Here is a 24,856-nt window from a genome sequence, read left to right on the forward strand (position 1 = left end):
CCTTGCAAACTGCTTGTCTCCATGGAGATAGATAACCTGTTTGTAATGACAGCTCAGTAATGCATACTGTGGAACATTCCAAGCAAAGCAACAACATCTCTATGGCGATAAGCAGGTGACGTTCTTTCCACTGTGCAAAGTTCCATAGTGTATCTTTAACATTTAACTGTCCAGTGTTGATGCAGTATTCTACAAGCTGCTGTTGACCTGTTAAAAGCTTCCACATTAGTCAAGTGTTTCATTTTTTTTTTTTTTTTGTATTTTTCCACCAGCACATTGAGATGGCTCCTCCCTGGATAACTACAACTGAAGAACCAGCTTTAACCCTGGCCACTGTCGGAAAAGATAATTGATCCAAGCTGTTTTGAAGATGCTCTGAACATTTCGCAGTCACGGATCCTTAGCGCTCCCACTCTTGGCTTTGTTCCTGTGTTTGCTGTCCACTTAGCTCCCTCTGCTCTGTTTGCTCCGTCCTCTCGCCCATGTCCACTCCGATCGCTCCCGTCTGAGGGCATTTCCTTTGGGGAGGCGACAATTTGCCACAAGCCGGTGCAACTGGACAGAAACCAAGCTAGCAAGCCCTGGAGCTGAGCAGCCAAACGACTTCCCTCTTTATTTTGGAGTGGTTCACATTATCCTCCACCGCACTACATCAGAACGGACCCGGCCCAACCATAACTGCTGTATAAAAAGCATTCCAAGTTCACCGGGCAGGTCAAAGTTTCACACAGTAGCAATTCAATACTCTGCCCCGTGATGTTCCCTGGTTACGCTTTTCCAAACAAAAAGAATTGAGTGACACCACATAACTGCATGGTTGCTTTGAAATGTTGGTCTATGGAGATTTTTACAAAAACACCGTTCCCGTTCGCGGTGAGGTGCTTGGGACGGGTTACAAGTTGAAATCAAAGGAAGAATAACAGCTCATTTACCTCAATTACAGCCATGTCAGACGTTTTATTAATAGTTCAATCAAAAAAAGTGGAAGCCAGGAAGGATGGAAAGTGTACTAAAGCCCATCCAACCGACCCTAAATGATTCAATTTGAAAGATAGAAACAAAAAGCGGTCCAATTGTGCTTTTAGGGAATTGCAAAACAGCTCTTTGCGTTCTGAACAGGCCTGTAGCGCTATAACATGGTATTTTAATTCTGCATTATTACACAAATCCAATACTGAGAAAAGGAATAGTCATATTGTTTATCTTAATGCATCGCTGGTTTACCCCCCGGGACACTTCGCCCTGTTTTAAAATTCCATTCTCTCGGATCCAAATAGAGTGTTGATAATGAAAACAATTGTTCGCCAGAGTTAATATAATTCATAAAAGAACATAAGGCTTGGTGGTATTTCATTACTTTTCTGGCTCTATTAGATCTATGCGCTCGCCTGGAGTGGTTCTGAGATGATGGGGAATGGCAGTCCGTCTCAGTGTGTAGGTTCACTCCTGCATAGGTAAATGTCAGGGTACACGAAGCAGTCTTATACAGTGTCATGGGCAAAAAACAAAAGTGTCCCTGTTCACCAAAGCTAAGAAAGTCCATACAAGTGACTTAAAGCTGCACTGTGGAACTTGGAAATAAGAAGATGATCTGTTGGAAAGGCAGTGGATGAAAGTAGCTCAGTTGGTAGAGTGTTCATCCACTGATCCCAAAGTAGGCGATACAAATCCTGCAGTCGACTTAAACATCATTGGTTGAACGGTCAGATCCAGTGACCCACAGTTTGGTGGTGTGATTCCAGCTCCCACAGATAAATGCTTTTGTTGTGTCCTTGGGCAAGACACTTATCAGCTGTAGGAATAACATGAAACAGGTGTAACTGCTCGCAATTGTAAGAGAAAGACACAACAAAATCAACTGCGGCTATATTCAAGACCCTGACAGTAAAATGGCAAAAAAGGAGAGGTGACACTAGTAGCTGGTAGAGTGTTTGTCCACTGATCTGAAGGTTCACTGGACAAAGAATCTTGATCCCACAGAGTTGTTGTGTCCTTGGGCAAGACACTTAACCCATCTCTCCTCCATTCTCTGCATATGCTGGAGTGTGAATGAGTGAGTGGTTCATTCATGTAAAGTGCTTTGAGCGCCTTGAAGGTGGAAAAGCACTGTAAAAAAAATGTGAAAATTCCAGGCAAAGTAATAATCTGTCCATGGAGACATGCAGGTAGCAGCCCCATGGTAGACCTATAAGTGTCTACCAGTTGTAGGATTAACATATTGTCCAAAAATGTCAAAGGTTTTGGCCATGGCCGCTCACTCAGGTTCCAGAAGTAAATTTTCCATAATTTTTTTCCCATTGATTTTCGAAAATTTCAAACATTAAGAGTTCAAACACATCGCAGAGGCTTATATCCACAACATGGTTGTTGTGAGTTCAAAAAGGCAGCTTAAAATGCAAAATTCAGCGAAATGCTTCAGAAACAGATTTTAAATAAAACAATACGTCTTGTGGTTTTTAGTTACCACATAGCTGATTATAATTGAGCAAGCTTTCGAACTTTAAATATATATTTTTCTGGAAAGATTAGGAGAAAAATGAATGGGAAATTTTGATTCATAACCATGGGGTGGGCGGTCGGTGTTAAGCTCTATTCCTCATTATCATGCAAATCACAACATTTTAAGTTCTGTCAGTTTATCAATTATAACAAACTGAACAAAGAACATGACAAAGAACTGCTTGCAATGTAAACGAAAGACAACAAAATAAACTGTGGCTGTCTCAACATTAAATGAAAAAGAGAGATGACACTAGTATCTTGTGTGAAGCAGACCTCCTCCAGCACTACTGGGCCCATGAACGCCGTCTGCATATAAACACTGTTTATCTGCCGTGGACTCTTGTGCATGCTGCCGACTGACAACTTAATTTCATGTTGTCAACAGAGCCCGCCTCCACAGATCAGACCCAGAACTCAACCTCAATCCACTCTTCACAGACACCTCTTCTGCCTGTCACAATAACTAATGTGAAAGGGTAACACCGTATACTACTACAGAAAATATTACGATAAATGATAATATTGAAGAGCACTTTGCCACATTAAGCCTACAGCATGACAATCTCAGTAAAACCCTGTGTAAACGAAGTACATTGTAAATGAAATGAGCTGCTTTATTAATTATTTGACCCTATAAACTCTAATTTTAACATATTAGAGATGAGACAAGGAGGCTCATGTCTGTTTAAGAAGCCACAGTTAAAAACATGATCACTTCCTATCCTATTCATTTATATATACAGTCTATTGTTATAATGAGCAAAACAAATGAAAATAAAGAAATTGGACAACTTTAGGCCAAAAACATGATCTAAACAGAGTAAAAATGCATGTATCGTGGATTATGGCAAGATTATGGTAAAAGGTCACATTTTTACATAGCGTTTTTCCATCAATGAACCACTCTCCCATTCACACATACATTCATACATCAATGTTCACAGACACTGATACACATGCAAATAAAAGGTATAAAAGACATGATAAATATTTCACATTTATTGAACAATGAGTCAGGAATAATCACTATGACAGGCCTGTACATACACAGCTATTGGGTTGCTCATGCCCTGAGGTTACTTCCCTCTCTGTACCTGCACCACCATCCCTCAACCTTACTCCGGATCTGCCTGGCTGCTTTGCATGCTGGGTCATCAGATCAGCCACTGATGCAGGTGGTGATTTGTACAAGGTGAGAGAAAAATGAAAGAGTTCAAGACGGTTTTAGAAAAAGAAGCAGAGAATGACACAGACAGAGACACTTTGATCTGACTAATATGAAGTTTTGAACACGACAGGGCTAGCTCCACAGTGGCACGGTAATAAGCATGATTATGTTTATAATAACTAGCTCTCTTTCTGAATACAGTCAGTGGTTTTGTGGGCGGTGCCTGTCCCGGGTGCACACGGAAAAGGGTGTTACCATGGAGTTGACCTTACCATGCACCGGGTCAACAGGAAGTAAACATACAGATTAAAGGGCTCATATTATGCTATTTTCTGATCTATGTTATAATCTTGTTTCCTCATCACAAACATTCCTGGAGTTGTGTTTTGTTTCATTCACACATGTTTAACACACAAATCCTGCATATTTAGTTCTTCTCTCAAACAGAAAACACTCTGTTCCACCTTGTGATGTCATGTGGTAATACAGGAAGTGCTCCACTGTGTTTTTAAACTTCATACACCTTCACTAGAATCATTTGGATGATCTCAGGCCTGGAATTTCCCATTTTTACTAAACAAAAGGCAAAAGGTAGTTGTTAACTTGAAAACTACCACTTTGTGACATCGCAAGGTGGAACAGAGCGTTTTGAGCTTTGGAGATGTAGACAGACTAATATTAAAGAGTTACTCAAACAACAAAACACAACTCCAGGTGTCTTTTTGAGTTGGTAACAGCATTGTAACATGGCATAAAGCTCACAACATTTGTGTAATATAGGACCTTTAAACTGCTACACCGAAACTCCCTAAAAAATCCCCATGTCACCTGAGGGCGGAACTTCTTCTATTATTCTATTGCAACCCATTTTTAAACAGTTTTTTCCTATTCACCTGTGTTGCCAGGTCTAAAAAACAGACAACGCTAATTTAGACCTAAAGTGATACCAAAAACACATTCATTTTTTCTTTTACTTTCCATTTGTGCATCTGGGTGGCACAATTTTTCCCTCAAACGCAGCTGCTAAACAACAGCCTCTTTGTCGACTTTTAGAGGTTATGCTCGTAAATGTTGATTTTTGCCAATAGATTTTTTCACAATCAGGTTATGTTAGGGTTAGGATCAGGGTATGGTTTAGGAGTAGAGAAAGTTTAGGGGTTTGGGATAGTTTGCTAACTGGGTATGAAGAGATCACAAAAATACTGCCAATGTCACTGAAGTATTTGCTGTAAATACATCGGCTGATTCTCTGCCTGTCCCAAAGATAAATCTGATAAACCGGCCAACCAAAGACAGAGAACACAGCCATCAAAAAAATAAACTGACAAGCAAATCAGGTTAAGCAAATCAGCAACACAATGGTACTCGAGTGGCGTTTGACATGAGATGAGGAAACACCATTAATAACGACACAAAGACAGAAATAACGGAAGAAAATGGTGCCACAGGTGCAAGGCCTAAAAAACACCACGAGTATCATAGCAACGGGGAAAGAAGGAGCCGGATTTGTCTGTTATTAATGTTCATATGCTGAGTTACGGACACAATAGCGAAATAAAAATACCAGAATCAGGTAGAGCGGGTTAATATGAACATTATAAGACCAAAATAACAAGCCTGACAGCAGCAGAGAGGGGCCACAGTTTTCCAATGTAAAGTGAATTGGGGCCAGAGTAGATGGAGCTGGAAGTGCGCCCATGATCACTTCCTATTTGAACCGTGGCAGCTAGCAGGTTAGCTATGTCCATTTATATATACAGTTTATGGTACAAACAAACATGTTCTGAAATGTGCTCCTTGTATTTGTTTTTCAGGTTCATATTTCTGTCTTTCAATTGATCTGGAAGCAGTTAAAATTTGAACAAAACTGTCTATATCATAAACCGCAAATCTAATCACAATGCTTGTTAGAAAAATTGCACTTGTATAGCTATTCTGCCCAAACTGTTCAGGGTTACGTGGTATTTTGATCTTTCTTTAACAAACCAAATTGGTACAGACTGCCTCTTAACGCTTCCCTGCATCTAAACTAAATAATATTAATTTTGTATTAGTTGAGCAATAACAACATAACCGCAAAGCCCAAAGGAAAACAGCAGTGGGACGAAGTAAATGAACTCTTTAACCTGTTGTGCAGTAACTGAAATCAACAGCCATAGTTTACGCTTTCGTACTAAACAAAAAACAACCCAGAGAATTCCACTGAACACTAACGAGGACGACATATGGGCTCGCATGGAACTGATTATGCACAGACCCAGCACTGAGGAGAAACACAGTAACTGGTTTTATTGTCAAAACAAACAAGTTAATCCACATATCAAGTAAAAGATTGTGGCCGTTTGGTTATAATAAAACATAATATGGTGTGTTGGCTTGGCCCATACTTGCACATTGTTCATTCATTCTTTCTTTGTTTGGGAAATTTTCTTCCAATAGCTGTTAACCACGCGGCATAGCACAAATGATTTAGACCTGCAGTTTTGGAGTACACTGTCACGCTCACAGCAACATAGTACTGAATACTCCACACCAACAGGTAGGGTTGTTCTGTAAATCAAAACTAAATAAAATAAACTACTAATCACTAAAAACGAGATACTAATGGGAAAGAATGATTTTTAATTTGTCTGGGATCAAAATACACACTTTTTTTTAAAGATGTGAGAATAGACTGAATAATAGGAGTGAACTAAGGGAGTGTGACATCACCCATAGCGTTTGAGGCTAGCAGTTATAACTGATAATCTGCAACCAGACACCATATTTGGAAATCCGAGCATGAAACCAAAGAGCCAATCAGCAGTAACGTTGTTGAAGGTACACGCCCCCTTTCATCCATCTTGCACCGCTGGTTTGGCTGGGGGCGGGTGCCAGATTGGTCTGTTATTAATATTCATTCACTGCCCGGCCCAAAAAAAAGTCGCCACCTGGATTTAACTAAGCAAATAGGTTGAGGTTGCAGCATTTGGTCAGGTCTAGGTTCAGCAACAGTCTGTGCTCAAAGAATGAGGTCAGCTGACACCTGAATATACTGAGTGACCAGGTTATTCCATCAATGGATTTTTTTCCCCCTGATAGCACGGGCATATTCCAAGACGACAATGCCAGGATTCATCGGGCTCAGATTGTGGCAGAGTGGTTCAGGAGCATGAGACGTCATTTTCACACATGGATTGTCCACCACAGAGTCCAGACCTTAACCCCATTGAGAATCTTTGGGATGTGCTGGAGAAGGCTTTGTGCAGCGGTCAGACTCGACCATCATCAATGCAACATCTTGGTGACATTGAAGAAGCAAAATCGAAACAATGCCACAGTAAATGAGTGCCGTAATCAAAGCTAAAGACGGAACAACGAAATATTAGAGTGTGTGACCCTTTTTTTGGTGGCGACTTTTTTTTTGGCCAGGCAGTGTATCTTGATTTAGGGGCAAAATAGCAAAATAAAAACACCAGGAATGTAGAGTATGTAGGTTTAATATGAACATTTTAAAATCAAAATGACAAGACTCACAGCAGCGATTACAGAAAGAACGGTGACAGTTTTTCAATAGAAAGTGAATTGCAACCAGAGCTCGAAGAAACCACTTTGCGCTCATGCTCACTTCCTAACTGGAGTGCGCCGGTTAGCGTGTTAGCTATGTCCATTTATATACACAGTCTATGGATGTGAGTCTTTTCATCGGTGAATCTCCCTGTGCTCAAAAACAAATATGACAGCTAACGAGGAAAAAAAGACAGGAAAAAAATATCAATGGGAAAATGAGCCAATGACCAATAAGCTCCTTCGTTTTCACACGCGCCGAAAAGAAATGAAAGAAAAACCAATCCGGACGATGATGTTTTTTATCCCTCTGTATAAAAAATATAGAGGGACATTCTGGATTTGTCAGGCAAGTTTTTCAGAGTTTGAAAATGAGTGAAATTAGTGAAAAACGGATTCTACTATGAAGGAGGTGAAGACAGGAGTTCACATATAGCAACTTATGCTTGTTAAAAAAGTGTGTTTTGTCTTCATTTTGGTATCAGTATTAAATAGCAAATCGATTTTAAATGCTAGTACGTTGACATCATTACTAACAGGTGGCGTGGGGGTTATCGCTCAAAGCCCTGACAGACCCCTATGAGATGAAAGAACGACAGTACATCATGTGGACAGCAGGTTAGCTTCTCCTCTGAGTGGTGCTGACAGCTCTCCATACCTCCAAAGCTGAAGCAGGTCCTCATTACGCCGCGACGTCTGCTTCTTTTCACCACGCGTTTGGGTAAATAGATTCAATGTGATATGTCAGGCTATGAAGAAAGACTTTGGACATAGCTCAGCACTGTACAATGGGAATAAATGTCATATGGCTGGAGAGGACTCATAAAATACATTGCAATATGTATATCTACAACTGCGGTTTAGAGCATATGTCTGTGGCATGATAAAACTTTTATATATTGTTTGAAGTAATGTAAGAAGAATTTATACGCTCGTGTCGTCTCTGTACAAATGTGGTGCAATGCAATTTCAATTCAATTTGATTTATATAGTTCATTTAAAACTACTTCAGCTGACCAAAGTACTTCACATAAATACTCAATAATAAAAGTGAATCACCACCAGAATACACTTTACCTGTATATTTACTGTTGGGCATATACCCGTAGTGCAGTCAGTTAATTTACCTCTTAGCTTTTGTTGCATTTTTGTTTCATCTTTCTTACTTTGTGTTTTTACTTTACATTGTGTTTGTACTTTATTTCATATTTTATCTTACATTTTATATTACCATTTTGACATTGGTATACTACTGTTGCTGTTCTTGTACTTTGTTGTTAAAGAAGTAATGATCCCCTTTGTGAGTCAAACCAACCACCCTAGACGCTTCCTCCAGCTCCTCGCATGGGACCCCAAGGCGTTCCCAGGCCAGCCAAGAGACACAGTCCCTCCAGCGTCTTTAAAATTGCAATACGAGTTTTTCTTTTTCCAGTGTTTACACCTTAAATTCTCAATATTTGGATCAGATTGAGTTGACTTACTTGCTCAGCCTAATCTTCAAGACACATCCAAGTAAAGATTATGGCAAATGCACAAAGACACAGTAAAAACATCACATATTAGGTCCAATCATCACAGCACAGAAGCTCACCAGGGCTTGGACGATTTCTATCTTCATCTCTTAAACAGGGAGCACCACAAGAGCCACATCTGAGGCCTGGACCCTACACGCTAATTTCCCAGTGTGCGCTACCCCCCTCCAGCTGAAAGGATATGGCTTAGCTGTACACCAAAGGCCCTTATGCTAAAGTCTTCAGGAAAGCCGCACTCTGTCAACATCTCCCCGGCCAAAAGCTATACTGCCATTTTCTCAAAGCACTGCACATGGGCTCTTATTATTCAGATAAGATGGGCCAGAAAAAAATTCACAATTAATAAATAAAATAAATAAACAAATAATATAAAAAAAATAAATTAAATAAAATACTACTAAATTTAATTAATACATACAAATATAATAATGATGATGATGATGATGATGATGATGATGATGATGATGATGATGATGATGATGATGATGATGATGATGATGATGATGATGATGATGATGATGATGATGATGATGATGATGATGATGATGATGATGATGATTTAAAACTGCCCTGTGTAACCATCTTGCTTGGAGATGTTATTGCTTGTCTTGTATTTATTCAAAGTTATATATAGACAAGTGTAACATCGTGCTGTGGGATACAGAAATCTCCATGGAGACAAGCAGGTGGCTGACTCAGCACCAGAAAAGCTACACAGTACACCTTTAAATTACTTCAAACTTCAAATATTCTGACATGAATGCATTTAATTATGAATTACTTAGACCTCTTTTTAAATCTATTTTTTGTGTGTATCTTATGTGGTAGCAGTGTTGTCACGATACTAAAACTTTAAACGTCATTTTGATGCTTAGGAATAGACTCGATACTTAATACGGATTCCGATACCACAATAATATTTAAAACACTCTTTACTTAAACCATAGAATGCCATTTTCAACATTAAGTGGTAGTACTTTCTTTTATATTACCATGTGGTCTTATATCTGTGTACTCCCTCAGTCGTCCAGGTAGGTTCCATAGTGGTCCATGGGTGTTTACTAGTCTGGGTGTCTTATACTTGTTCTGATACAGCTCAAGATCATTCTAGTGTGACTTTTGAGTATCGATACTTGCTCAAATGAGTATCTAGTTTTGACACTAGTCTAGTATTGATTAGTATCTGATTCTCAGTACTTTTGACAGCCCTGTGTGTATGTGGTTGTGCATGCGGCGTAGGGGGATCAGATAAGGATGTGGGGTAGATATTGAGAACACTATGGGATTCTGCACATGGTCAGCGGTGTGTATGGAATCTACAGATGGCCCCAGCAGACTCACATTTGAACTTTACACCAACACAAAGAGAATTCACAGAGGTTTTTATTATCCGCTTAATTAATTAGCCAATGACAGATCCTAAATCAGCAGACAAGCTAAAATGTCATATGCTGATTTGAGTTTTATGAGCATATTCTCGGTACTCGTAAATCGAATCTGTTGCTATTGTTTCGAAATGTCACCTAAGGGTTCAGCCCAGTTTGAATGAGTTTATTCATTTTCACTGTTGCAGTTCAAATTCAAACAGAATACATATTTTTGAGCGCTGCATAAACGATGACCTGCTTTACCCTACGGCCTTGTCTGTTCTGATGGGGAAGTTAGTTGTTTTCAGAAATACTTAACTTCGCAAAGGCTCATTTAAAGAGTCGTGTAAAATTCAGGTTTTGCTATGGATCAGACCTCGACGACTGAGGGATTACACAGACATCCATTGTGTAACTTCTTAGATTCGGAGAAGAGCCTTGAATATTCCATATGATTACATTAAACTCATCTATCTCAATGGGATCTGTGTAACTCCTCAGACGTCCAGGTATGACCCATAGTAACAGAAAAACCTTTTATCCAGTTGACAGAACAAAAAAATATTTCTTTTACTATCTCAATGGTGACAAGCAAATGATGCCAATAGGCCAAGTTACAGGTCAGATCTGTAAAGAGGCCACCCCATGCACAGTATAAAAAGACCTATAACTGATTAAACGCAAGATAGATGTTTAATGCTACACTGTGGAACATTCTAAAGCAATAACAAATCCATGGAGATAGGCAGTTGGTGGACTTTCTACGAGAAAACTTACTTACCCTTAAACTACATAAATCTTGAGTATGAGATTCTTAGACTAAACAATAGCACATTACATAACGTAGAGGAGAAATATAGAAGGGGGAGTCAACCGGGGGGAGGGGAGGAGGGGGGCTGTTGTCTCCTAAAGAGTCTTAAGGGGCCCAGAATTTCTATTAATTTATATTCGAGGGGTTGCACATTTCTGTCAAAGGGCCTGGACATAGGCCCTTTGGAAGGAATACTTTGAGGGTCTCCTCAATCCCACTGTCACGTCTTCCGAGGAGGAAGCAGAAACTGGGGACCCGGAGGCGGACTTGTCCATCACCCTGGCTGAAGTCACTGAGGTGGTTGGCAAGCTCCTCGGTGGCAAGGCTCCGGGGGTGAATGAGATCCGTCCTGAGTACCTCAAGTCTCTGGATGTTGTGGGACTGTCTTGGCTGACACGTCTCTGCAACATCGCGTGGCGGTCGGGGACAGTACCTGTGGAGTGGCAGACCGGGGTGGTGGTCCCTCTGTATAAGAAGGGGGACCGGAGGGTGTGTTCCAATTACAGGGGAATCACACTCCTCAGCCTTCCCGGTAAGGTCTATTCCAGGGTACTGGAGAGGAGAATCCGACCGATAGTCGAACCTCGGATTCAGGAGGAGCAGTGTGGTTTTCGTCCCGGTCGTGGAACACTGGACCAGCTCTATACTCTCCATCGGGTCCACGAGGGTTCATGGGAGTATGCCCAACCAGTCCACATGTGTTTTGTGGATCTGGAGAAGGCATTCGACCGTGTCCCTCGTGGTGTCCTTTGGGGGGTGCTCTGGGAGTATGGGGTCCGGGGCCCTTTGCTAAGGGCTGTCCGGTCCCTGTATGATTGGAGCAGGAGCTGTGTTCTCATTGCCGGCAGTAAGTCAGACCTGTTCCCGGTGCATGTTGGACTCCGCCAGGGCTGCCCTTTGTCACCGGTTCTGTTCATTATATTTATGGACAGAATTTCTAGGCGCAGCCAGGGGCCGGAGGGGGCCTGGTTTGGGAACCAGAGGATTTCATCTCTGCTGTTTGCAGATGATGTTGTCCTGATGGCTTCTTCGAGCCAGGACCTGCAGCCGGCACTGGGGCGGTTTGCAGCCAAGTGTGAAGCAGCTGGGATGAGAATCAGCTCCTCCAAATCCAAGGCCATGGTTCTCGACCGGAAAAAGGTGGTTTGCCCTCTCCGGGTGGGTGGTGAGTCTCTGCCCCAAGTGGAGGAGTTCAAGTATCTCGGGGTCTTGTTCACGAGTGAGGGAAGGATGGAGCGGGAGATTGACAGGCGGATCGGTGCAGCGTCTGCAGTGATGCGGTCGCTGTATCGGTCCGTTGTAGTAAAGAAGGAGCTGAGCCCAAAGGCAAAGCTCTCGATTTACCGGTCAATCTACGTTCCTACCCTCACCTATGGTCATGAGCTCTGGGTAATGACCGAAAGGACAAGGTCGCAGATACAAGCGGCCGAAATGGGTTTCCTCCGCAGGGTGGCTGGGCGCTCCCTTAGGGATAGGGTGAGGAGCTCGGTCACACGGGAGGAGCTCGGAGTAGAGCCGCTGTTCCTACACGTTGAGAGGAACCAGCTGAGGTGGCTCGGGCATCTGCTCAGGATGCCTCCTGGACGCCTCCCTAGGGAGGTGTTCTGGGCATGTCCCACCGGGAGGAGGCCCCGGGGAAGACCCAGGACACGCTGGAGGGACTATGTCTCTCGGCTGGCCTGGGAACGCCTTGGGGTCCCACTGGAGGAGCTGGAGGACGTGTCCGAGGTGAGGGAAGTTTGGGAGTCCCTGCTTAGACTGCTGACCCGCGACCTGGCCCCGGATAAGCGGAAGAAAATGCATGGATGGATGGATGGATGGATGGCCTGGACATAGACACCTGTAGTAGTTGGTGGACTGTCTACAAGAAACGTTACGTAGTGTACACTTAAACTACAAAAATCTGGACTATAAGACTAGACTAGACAATAAGGGGGGCCCATGTGAGATTCCTTGCCCCAGACCCTCAAATTTCTGTCAACGGGCCTGGACAATGAGACACCTGTAGCTTGGATAGACCCCACCGACATCTGCAAATAACACAAGCCACGCAGAGCCGATTCTTTTCCAACTGAACACAGGCTGGGCAGATGGTCTGACAGCAGCCAGCCCTCTCTGGATGTCTCAGAGCTACTGTGGACCGCTTCAGTCCAGTACCTCCGCATGATGAGATCTGACAGAGACAAGACCAGATGCCCACTGCACGACCAGATATAAAACCAACAAAAATATGTGTGCACAAAAGGTATAGTTACACAAGTGGGTTTAAGGTAATGACGCTGTTATGTTCTACAGAAATAAATCAGAGAATTCTAATACTAATATAATACTATTAAGAGAACAGGAGTGTATTGGCTGCAATTGCTAATCACTCTTGAAAGTCCTTGTGTATCAATGATGTATATATGTATTTATCTAATAATAGTACTACTACACAACATCAAACCAGTGCAAACATCATTCACATGTTTTATATTCGATCGTATTGAGTACATTTTGACTAGTCTTGAAATACCTTTGCCAAAGGAACAAAGAGTAAGACTAGTCCAGATGTACTGTTAATTCTTGCAATTCTACACAAAATTGACTCTTGTGAGCTTTAAGACACGATATAATGTTGTTAACTCCCTCAAAAACAACTTTTATTATTAGGATCTATACATCTCCAAAGTTCAAAATGCTCTGTTCCACCTTGTGATGTCATGAATTGTTAACAACAACCTGCAGTTCCAGGGCTGAAATTATCCAAATGATTCTAGTGAAGTTGTGTGGAGTTTAAAAACACAGTGGAGCATTTCCTATATAACCACATGAGCGAAGAACTCAGCCTAAATATGCAGGATTTGTGTGATAAACATGTGTGAATCAAACAAAACACAACTCCAGGTCTGTTTGTGATGAGGAAACAACATTATAACACAGATCAAAAATAGTGTAATATGGGTCCTTTAACTTCATTAGATTATCTAGATTAGTTTTTAGTACTTTTACCCTATTACAGCTACTGTGCAATTACTAGGCATACTGCTAAAAACCTGGAGCAAAGGTGCTATGGCAGTACGAGCAGAGAATTGTGGTAGACACTTTACACATCTGTACACTTAACAACTGTGTATTATATCATTTGCCATTCAGGTAAAAATGTGCAGATAAGTCCATCAAAACAAACTGCCAGTCGTCCGGTGAGTTCTGGATGTGGATCTGAACTCGCTGTGCCTGGAGGAGCAGAGACGTGCCAGTGTGGAACCACTTAAAAGTTTAAACATCTCCATCTCTGAGCTGGAAACAATCACGCTGCTTTTACCTGCGGCATGTCGATGAGATAAGATAACTCTACCGCAGTGTGGCCTCACTAGCATGCCAGGTTAAAGCTGCATTATGCAACCTTTCTGATGAATAGTGCCCCATATGTTTCTTATAGCTCATGCATGCTATTTGTTGGCCTGGAATGTTCCACAGTACGACATTATCAAGAATACGTTTCATTTCACAGGTGTTTCTGTTGCTCAAAATACATTAAAAAGCATGCATTCTTACTGAGCGCAGTGTCGCCTTTCCACAGATCTGACCTATAAATCAATTTGATATCACTGGCTTTACAAATCTGCCGATACCGATATCATCCAATACTAGTGCGGAGACTGAAAACAGCATTTATTTCATTTAAACAAAAGTAAAATAAGACAAAACTGACTGAAATGTGTTATGTAGCTTTGACTTATCTCTCAAGAATCTACAGAATAAATTTAAAATAAAAGTTCAAATATTATGGGACTTTTTGGTCCGACCACGACAGTCTTTTTATATCTGTTTATATGTCCAACCAGGATATCAGCTGAATCGATAGAGCAAATTTTTCAGGATCGGTGCCGATATATCAGTATCAGATTGGTACATCTTCACTTCACCAGAAAAGTTGCATAGTGCATCTTTAAGTACGAACTCTAAATAACAGCAATCTAGTTGGTGTAGTTTCTTCATCAAGAACGTCTTCAAAACTTTGTCTTTGTCTTGTCTGATCAGATAAAGTAAAGATTTTCTAAATGTCACAACTTGCCCTTTTCAAACATGAATAAAATCTCAGATCTGAGTATTTTAAAGGTTCTGCTGTGTGTCACTTCACTTGTTTGAGCTTGACTGAGGGAAAAACACACTCAAGTTTGGTTGGCTAATAAAAGTAACTCTAAAGATATCATGTGAAAAAGCACGGGATAAACCTCGGCTGTGTCAGTACTACTCGAATGTGAAGTAGAAAACCTCAGTGCAAATATTAGAGATAGTTGATAGATATTGGGCTGATATTTGTGCTTTTTTTTGCGGCCTTAACTCTCCTGCCTGGGCCGATATTTGGTTTGGACTCACAAACTGTAGCAAAAAGCTTTGTTTTAACACTAAAATGATGGCGTTCACAAAATTAGATTACACTGCTCCATTATGGGTTAAGAGCAAAAACAGGGTTGTGGATTTCTAAAAATAATTTCTATTGAGATTTTTTAAAATATTATAACTATACTATGCAGGACAGTAAAAAGTACAAACAGTATTTATGTTAGTATTCATTTCAAATTATGTATTTATGGGGAAAATAATCAAAATCAGCCCTACATATCGACTTATCGGCTGCTCTGGATTCTAAACACTCGTATCAGCTCTGAAAAACCCTATATCTGTCAATCTCTAGCAAATATTAAGTCCTCTTTTCTTTCTCTTTTATCATATAATCAAATACACACCATACAGTACAAATGAAGTACAAAAGTCTATAGTAAAATCTAGGACTTTTTTTCTCCCCGTCTGTCTATGGAGCTGTAAATGCGTTATAGCACCTTATGATGTCATTGGGTGGTAAGTCCTTCATTGCGCTTGTGGTTGTTTTTAAAGTCTACACAGCTTCACTAGACTCATTCTTTCTGATCATTTTGTTGCTCAAACTAAGACGCATCTCAAACTCAAATAGTAGCTATTGTTTTTAGCCTTGTTTGAACTGCTTCGCTCTTCGCACTATATAGATTTATTGTTCAATATATGACTGACGGAACAACATATTATGGATATTTTTAGCAATAGAAGGGAGATTTTTGCCATTTTTATGTAATAACCATAGACTGTATATATAGATGGACATAGCTAACCGCCGCTGTGTTACAAAAAGGAAGTGGAAAACTGTCCAGATTGATTCTTTGGTTGCTAAGATACTCGAGGTCGGTACTTGGCTCCAAATTCTCCCCGTAACCACTCGCCTCGACGAGCTTCATTTGACCGGAGCCGAACGCCGTGGGTGACGTCACACTCACTTACTCCACTTCTTTACACAGTCTATGGTAATAACTTAAGATTGCAGCTCAGGCCTTTTAATGAAACTGTGTACTTTAAAATTGGTTTACTGGGATTATCTTGCTTTAGTGTTATTGCATGAGTAGCATATGGAAAAGATAAAACATTTAATTTTTCATCAAGAGTTCTAAGTTTTATTTCCCCCACTGCATTTCAGCAGAACCAGTCTCATAAACTCCAGGCAGAAGCTCTATTCTCTCACGTATAAACCAGGACTTGCGTGTGTAGGATCCTGACACTATCGACACGTGATCATTAGAGGCATATGGGGCAACTCAATTACACATCACAATGACAGGTGACAGGTGTCTGACAGTGTGTGTGTGTGTGTGTGTGTGTGAGTGTGTGTGTGAGTGTGTGTGTGTGTGTGTGTGAGTGTGTGTGTGTGTGTGTATGTGTGTGTGCACCTGCCAGGACAGCAGCGAGTGGGAATGAGAGCGGAGTGTGAGGCATTAAACAAGCGTGCCATATGGAGCTGGGTGAACCTGTTTTGTCATTATAGTCTTTTATATAGCACAAGGTAATGACTACAGCCATTTCACATGCAGCCAGCTCATGTGTGCGATTATCAAAACTGTTTAAATATCGTGTTGGATTCTGGGGCAAAGCTTGATAAATAATTCAATATTTGACACCACATTGAAAAAAGTTTGTTAAAGGTGCAGCCTGATACTTGAAGATTAATACAAAATAATACAACATTTAAGCACTATTTACTGCTTCTTTGCAATTACTAGTTTTTAGGGAAACCTCGATCCAGCTTTGTCAGTTTTGATACTGATACGGATACTTTGGCTTTTGGTATCAGTCAATACCTGATATTAACTGGTACTAGCGCAGGGACCATAGACTGTATAAAGAAGTGGACTGAGTGAGTTTGGTTCCAGTCAAATGAAGCTCATCAAGGCCAGCAGTTATAGGGGCCAATATGGAGCTGGAATTTTGTCCGCGGGTATCATAGCAACCAAAGAACCAATCCAGAGCGAGGCTGTTGAAGGTGACATCCCTTCCCGCCCACACTGCTCATTCAGCACAGAGCAGGCACTTAGCAACACTGTCAATCAAACCTGTTGCTAATGCTAGTGGGAGAGACCTCACGGAAAGAAGGCGCTTTATTTGACTGTTATTAATGCATATATCTTGATTTACGGACACAATAGCAAAATAAAAATACAAGGATCATGTAGAGCGTTTTAATATGAACATTTGAAGACCGGAATAATGGCAGCAATTACAGAGAGAGAAGCGTCAGTTTTCCAATGTAAAGTGAATTGGAGCCAGGGTCAAAGGAGCTGGAAGTGCGCTCATTCTCACTTCCTATTAGGAACACGGGTTAGCTACATTCATTTATATATACAATCTATGATCAAAACACAGTTAAGTTACTATAAAACTGATTCAATTTTTTTCATCCAGCAGATAACTGTTGAACAGCTTTGTATGAATAAAAGTTCAAACCTTACGAAAAGTCTTTAGGTCAACATTTGCCAGTAAATAGTCTTATATATAGTCTAATAGTCTATTACCTCCAATTAAAGGCACAACCAGGATATCGGCTGGAACAATATCATAGAACCAATACCTGATCCAGCAAATTTTCCTAGTATCGTTGCATCCCTACTAGTTTTAGTGTTTTTGACAACCCCCAATACACACTTAGTTCTGAGGCTTTATTGTCAGTTTCGCGTGTCCTTTGCTAAATGGTATTTATTATACCAGGTCGCTATCCCACATTTAACCACAAGGGGCAATTTACACTCATAAAGTCTTGGAGAAGAATGAGAAAGAGAGATTACTCATATCAGGGCCCAAGAATTTAACCCAAAACCAATGCAAAACATCACCATTCCAGTACAATAAAAGTTCATAATCCAACTACTTTGTTCTTTTAGCTAAAGTGATTTCAGGAACAATCGTCAAAGAATAAAGCTTAACCAGTAGAAAGTCAAACTATGCCATAACATGCTGCCTGCACCACTGACAGAACAGGAGACAAATTAATTTTCTTAACAATCCAACTTTATTCAGTGTGTAACCCCCCAGGCCCTTAAAAGCTCTCAGTGAAACTTTTCCTGGATACTGCCGTCACTAAGCCAAAGTGCACATGGCATTAACACAGTAGTAAGACCAGACAGGGCAAACGCAGTGGGGTTTAAATATGCAAATCTGCCCTTGTCAGTTTTCAGCTTTTCCCTGGCTCTCCCTCTATAACTATAACATAACGTCACCTGGATACTTAACATCACGACAGAGGTGTGGCGTTAGTAAAAACATATTTTGGTGGTTCAGCGTGTCAGGGCTCATATTTCAATTGAAGATTTGAAATGGAATAAATTTGCATCTTATTAGGTTTGACTGTTGAAGTGGCTCTGGTTCTGAAAATTAGTAGGAAACGATTGGGTTCATGTTCTCCGATTTCATGTGGATTATTAGAAAGAGGTAACACAAGAATATTAAAGAGGGGGTATTACAGCTCTATGGGGAATTAACTGCTAGCACAAAACATATTTAGATCACCGTGTTAGCTTTTACTGTATGATGAACAATATTTTCTAGGGGTCAATATTTATCGTGTGTACTTTTTTCTTGGCACTACTGGGAAATTTTTTTGGCGATATGATAAGATTTGACTTGTGGAAGTTTGAATAAATAACTTCTATGACTCATTACAGATGCAAACCAAGTATTAAAGTGTTTCATTCACCCATTATTGTAAATTTAGAATGTTTTTTTTGTTTAAATCTGCTCTTGGGTTGTCGTGTCAGTGGTATAAATTAGTTTCAATATTATCGTTAATTGTCTATATTTACTCCAGCGATATATGAAGGCCTATTTTGTTTCAGTCGTGTTATAAAGTGTCGTCACTGCCAATTTGCTACTTCTCCTTCCTAAAGTCTTTTTCTCAAACCCTTAAAAGGTCATATATTACACAAAACTGACTCTTGTGAGCTTTAAGCAACGTTATAAAGTGATTACCTCATCAAAAACATACCTGGAGTTGTATTTTGTTTCATTCTCACATGTTTGAGTAATCATTTATTATCACTGTCTGTCTACATCTCTAAAGCACAAAATGCTCTTATAATGACATGAAGCAGCAGTTTTCAAGTTAACAGCCCCTTTTCACCTTTAGCTCAGTAGAGATGGGCAATTCCAGAGCTGAAATTACAAGAACTCATCTTAAATATGCAGTGTTTGTGTGTTAAATATGTGTGAATGAAACAAAACAGAACTCTAGGTATATTTGTGATGAGGAAACAACATTATAACATAGATCAGAAAATGGTGTAATATGGGCCCTTTAAGGAGGTCCGCTCTTGTCGAGGTCTGTTGTTAGTCTTGCAGTCTTTTTATAAGCGCTTCGGAGTTGTTGTGAGACTGGTTTTCCTTATCGAAGTCTCCTTTGATTAATTGCTGTGAGTAGACGTATTCTCTGGCACTCAAGTCACATCAGCGCATTTTGAGTTATGACATTATTCATTACAAGTTTTACAACATTTTGAATGTTTTAGGATCAAATTTGCACCTAAATCATTAAGACAGTTCTGTGCCGACTGAATAACTTACAGGGCACAAAGAGCATAATCTATTATTTTTGCCTTTTGTTTCCAAATATATATACAGCATTTTTGGTTTATGGTAACGGTAAATAATCACGTTTTTATATAACGCTTTTCCACCTTCGAGGCACTCAAAGCACTTTATATCAAGTAAACACTCACTTATTCACACATACATGCATTCACCGGTGTACACAGACACTGGGGGCGAGGTGGGTTAAGTGTCTTGCCCAAGGACACAACAGCAGCGTTCATCTGCAGAAGTTGTGTCAATCATGATTGTTTGTTTTTGGGGTTTTTTTAAGGGTCGAGAGCGGGACCAGTGGGGAAAAACTCTACCAAACTGAGCTACTGTCTGCCATACTAACAGGCGCTTAAATCTTTAACAGGTGAGAGGTGCAGACAGGTTGACGTTTCACCTCCACTCCTCCATTTCATGTCACAGTGCGCACAGTTACACGAAACAGGGTAAAAGCATGAAATATGGGCCTATCCCATTACAACCAGATGCTGTCCATATAATGATGTTTTACAGTACATAGGCCACAGCTGACTTCCACTCAACATAAACCCCAGCGTTACGAGGGGGAATACCATTGCTTTAAATACTTTGTTAATACATAGGTACACATGGGAGCAGTTACGTACGAGCCCAGATGCTAGACCCTCTAATTTGAAATGCAAGGCTATAATTAAGAGACAAAAAAATTAAAAAGGAAAGCGTACGGATTTGGTGCCTTGACATGAAACGCGGAGTAAATTATAGCGAGAAGAGGCTCGGTTTGTGCGGTCACCGTATTAGACATCCACGTTTTTTCGGTCTAAACATGGGACGGGAAAAGAGGTTAGAATTCTGCACACGTGCGTAAAGGAGGACCGTGTCGGAATTAGTCTGAACTTGAAGGCAAATCAAAGAAGAGAAGAGTATCACATGTCTACGTGCGCGTTTGGGTTCATTTCAGGTGTAGCCATAATAGGGACAAAATTGAGTAAAGGACAGGACCTAATGCGTGTCAGAGAGGGCGAAAGGCGTTAACATATAGACGAGACAGATGCGTCTGCGCGTAAAGTGAAGTGTACACATCTATACACACGCACAAGTGTTTACCAAGCAGTGCGTAAAGATCAGCATATAGACAAGACAGATACGTGTGCGGTTAAGTGAAGTGTACCCAACTATACATACGCACAAGTGTTTACCAAGCAGTGCGTAAAAGATCAACATCACGCGTACTGTATGAGGGCTGAGTTGAAACAAGCTCATAAAACGGGCATAATTTCTCTTTCGTGGTGGCTCGAGTCCAAATGAGCTCACGCCTCCATAAAACAACGTTATATGGTTTGTTTTGTTAATGAAAATCCACACTTGCATAGACCACATCAAAACTGGGACTAAACTGGGACGAAATCCGGGACTAGACCGGGACCAAACCAAACCAAGTCTACATCTGGACTAAAGTGGGCTCAAAGCAGGACCCAACAAGTGTGAATTACTAACTATAGAGGTAACTCACTCATTGTAATATCGTAATAACACGTAGAACAATTTGTCAAACCTAGATAATAACATAAGTTCGCGTTTTTTTGTGCGTCTTGGTTGTTTTGCGCACAGAGGATTTGCACGGCGCGTAAAAGTCACTACAGAACGGGAACAGTGTTGTCACTTGGCAAAAATGGTGACAGGAAAAGTTTAGACTTCTTACCCGTGTCAAAATGATTGAAAGCCGCAGAAGAGATGAACCCAGCCAGGAACAGCGCGGAGGTGACCGTCCAGGCATCCATGGTGACTGGTGAGGTGATACGGCGCAAGGTTCAGGGTCCTCAGGTGGACTACGGCTCGGGGAAGCGATGCCTGCACACCGGGGACTACGGGGACTGCTCGTGTCGCTCTCTTCGCTCCTCGTTACAAGTCCAAGTAAAAGTTGATACGTCTCCAAGTTACTACTACTACTACTACTACAACAACTCGACTGAGACTACAGCAGATAGTAGAAAGCAGGGATCCGATTTCCAAGCCATGTGACAGGAAACAAGGGCAACTGATTCAACCTGCAGCAGCGAGGAAGCGGCGGTACTGAGTGTGAACTAAAGAAGAGGAGGAGGAGGAGGTGGGACCGGGGAGGAAGAGACGAGAGGCTGGGCTCGGGCTGCAAAGAAACTAGTGATGGGACTTTCGACTCTTTTCATGACAGAAGCCAATGAGAGAACTCATTTTAACAACAAACTAATCACACAGAGAAACAACCAAGGCTTAAATGTGTTTAAAATGGTTCAAACTGAGAGTGGGAGTGAGTTTACCCTTTGGAATAATTCAAAATCTAAACAAAATGTTGCACTACAGTCATAATAATAATAATAATTTGAAAACTAACTGTTATGATGCCAAAGATGTGTTGATGCTCAGTGTTAATCAGTTTAAGACCTCAAAAATCAGTTTGCAGATGAAAAATTAGAAAGAAAAAGATTCGGTTCTTTGGAAAAATGAGAGTCGGGTGCAACCGTTCACGTTAAGGAACCGTTCAAAAGAGCCGACTCGTTCACGTAGAAAGAACAGCAGTTTGGAAAGTTATTCTGTTTAGCTCTATTACAGTTATAAATGGCAGTTTTGCATAGGGGGTAAAACAGAATAACTTGGAATATTTACCAAAAATAAATTAAAAAATAGAAATAAGAAGCATGAATTAATATTTTAAAACTTTGGTTAACTTTCTAACTATGACCATTCACCGCATATTTAACACGTTTTTCCCTTCTACTACTTCAAACTGTGTATTTCCATTCATAAAAAAGCGAGTGGGCCTAACCAAGTGCACCTGACCGTGCGCATGTGAAATAGCGCCCTCTAATGGATCACATCTGCAAACTTCACACAGCACAGAGGAAATGTCCAGTGTGACCAAACCCAAGTAATTAAATCTAAAAACAAGAATGACCTCATCAGCGTTAGGAAAAACACCAATGCAGAAGTGACAGGGCTGAGATGTGGGAAAGCCATCTATGACCACTGCCCTCTGCACTGATGTGGGCCTGCTGTGGGCCTGCTGTGGTCTAAGGCGGGGACGCTGGAAGAGGAAATCCACGGAATTAAAACTTACAAGTTAAACTCATCCGTTTATGAGACCACAAATACACAGCGTTGGTTATGATAGTACTGTAACTGTGTCTAATTGTAATAACAGATACTTGATGACTTACATAGGCCGGACAGATATAGCCGACTTCAATTCAATTCCCTTTTGCACTGCAGTTACTTCATATGGCTTAATAAATCTGTGCACTGTGTAACTTTTCTGCAGGGTTCATCGCCTGCATGTCTTAAAGGAGATGTTTCATAGTTTGGCATTTAAGCTGATCGGTCTCCATGGATACAAGCAGGAGACATTTTCAATTTTCAAGGCATTTCTGAGTAATAAAACTTGGCACCGATATGACTGGATAAGATATCGGCTTCCAAATATCGGTTCAGACGATATCCTGGTTGAACATATAATAAGTCGTATTTGGCCCAGAAACTCTCTGAATGTTTGAACTTTTATTTATATAGATCAGTTTTGCCTTATTTTATTTTTGTTTTAAGGAAATAAATGCTGTTTTCAGTCTCTGGTATCGGTTGATATCGACTATCTGCAGATATTTGAAGTTGTAGTATCAAAATCGGTATCACAACTGTAAAAGCTGGATCCATGCATCCCTGAATAAAAAACATGCAATTAAATAAATGCAATGGAGCAATGTTGTGGAACACTCAAAGCAAAGCGATAACATCTCCATGGAAACAAGAAGGACTACCAGAAAAGTTACACAGTGTAGTTTTAACCAAAGGAAAGTTAGAAAATCAAACAGTGAAACGGTCATTAGTCAATAACAAACAAGCAGATTCACCAGCTTTAACAGGAAGCAAGTAAATGTATAACTGTCCCAGAGCGCCCCCTGTCCTTAGACTCTCATTCTGCAGGAAAAACTCCAAAAACCCAGTGGAGAATAAGAGAAGCCTCGAGGAGAACCACTGTGAAGGACAATTATTTGTTAGTAAAGCTACACTGTTGTTAGTCCAAAGAGGGTCATGGTCACATTTTTATAAAGTGCTTTTCCTCCTTCAAGGCACTCAGAGCACTTTACAGCAAGGAACCACTCACCCGATCACACACACATTCATACACCAGTGTATGCAGACACTGTGGGTGAGATGGGTTGCTCAAGGACACAACAACAGCATTCATCTGTGGGAGCTGGAATTGCACCGCCAACCTGTGGAGGTTTTGGTGTTGTTTTCCAATCCGTGGAGGCAGGATAATTTTTCTTAAGCCATTTCTAACCATTGTAAAAGAGAGAACCACGTTATGGACTAGGACGGAGCAAACATCACGAGGACAGAGGACAGGGAGTATTTAACACAGTTTAACACAAGGCTAAAAACTCACCTCCTCCCTGGTATTTAATTCTAGCTAGACAGTACATCTTGGTGTTTCATTGTTTTATTCTTCTTTGCCTGTGTTGTATTTTAAGTATATCTGTTTTGTTGACTTTATGTGAAGCACTTTGGCCATCCTAAGTTGTATTTTAAATGTGAAGTATAAATTAATTTAAACAGCTGACCAGTCACATCACAGCAACATCACGTGACCACTCTGAGGCGCTAGTGAGCAGTCCAAACCGTCAGGTAAGAAAACAAAATAAAACTTGGTCTGAAAAACGAATCTGCAAAAATACATTAATCGTAAGTATTAAATGAACATTACAGTTTCTATAGGCTTTACCTCGCTCACTTGCTCATGGTGATGTGAGAGAAAAGCAGATGGTGTCGAGTCAGATGATGAATATGACTGAAACTGCAGACTAACCGTGTAATAACTCAATGCACAGGTTTGAGGTGAACTTGAAATGGAGGTTTTATGCTCTGAAGTTTAACTGGGGACATGGATCAAACGATAGAGACACACAATGATATACTGTTATTGGTAGCCCGGTAACTTAAAGGTTCACCAGCTTTTCTGCATGGGGATGTTATTCCGTTGCTTTGAATGTTCCTCAGTACG

The 24,856-nt window shown here is 40.8% G+C and overlaps 1 protein-coding gene across 2 annotated transcripts in view; it reads right to left on the reverse strand.

Moving 5' to 3' along the window:
* The window catches only part of kremen1 (kringle containing transmembrane protein 1), a 132,684-nt gene extending 110,799 nt beyond the window's left edge, over positions 1–21,885 (reverse strand). For both annotated transcript variants that reach the window (XM_033973288.2, XM_033973287.2), the window contains exon 1: positions 21,524–21,885. In XM_033973288.2, coding sequence (XP_033829179.1) covers positions 21,524–21,602 — 79 coding nt within the window. In that variant the 5' untranslated portion in view covers positions 21,603–21,885. The remainder of the gene's footprint in view (positions 1–21,523) is intronic.
* Positions 21,886–24,856: the final 2,971 nt, after the last annotated feature.

This window comes from Periophthalmus magnuspinnatus, chromosome 9 (genome assembly GCF_009829125.3).
Source record: "Periophthalmus magnuspinnatus isolate fPerMag1 chromosome 9, fPerMag1.2.pri, whole genome shotgun sequence".
In the NCBI taxonomy this organism is placed as follows: domain Eukaryota; kingdom Metazoa; phylum Chordata; class Actinopteri; order Gobiiformes; family Gobiidae; genus Periophthalmus; species Periophthalmus magnuspinnatus.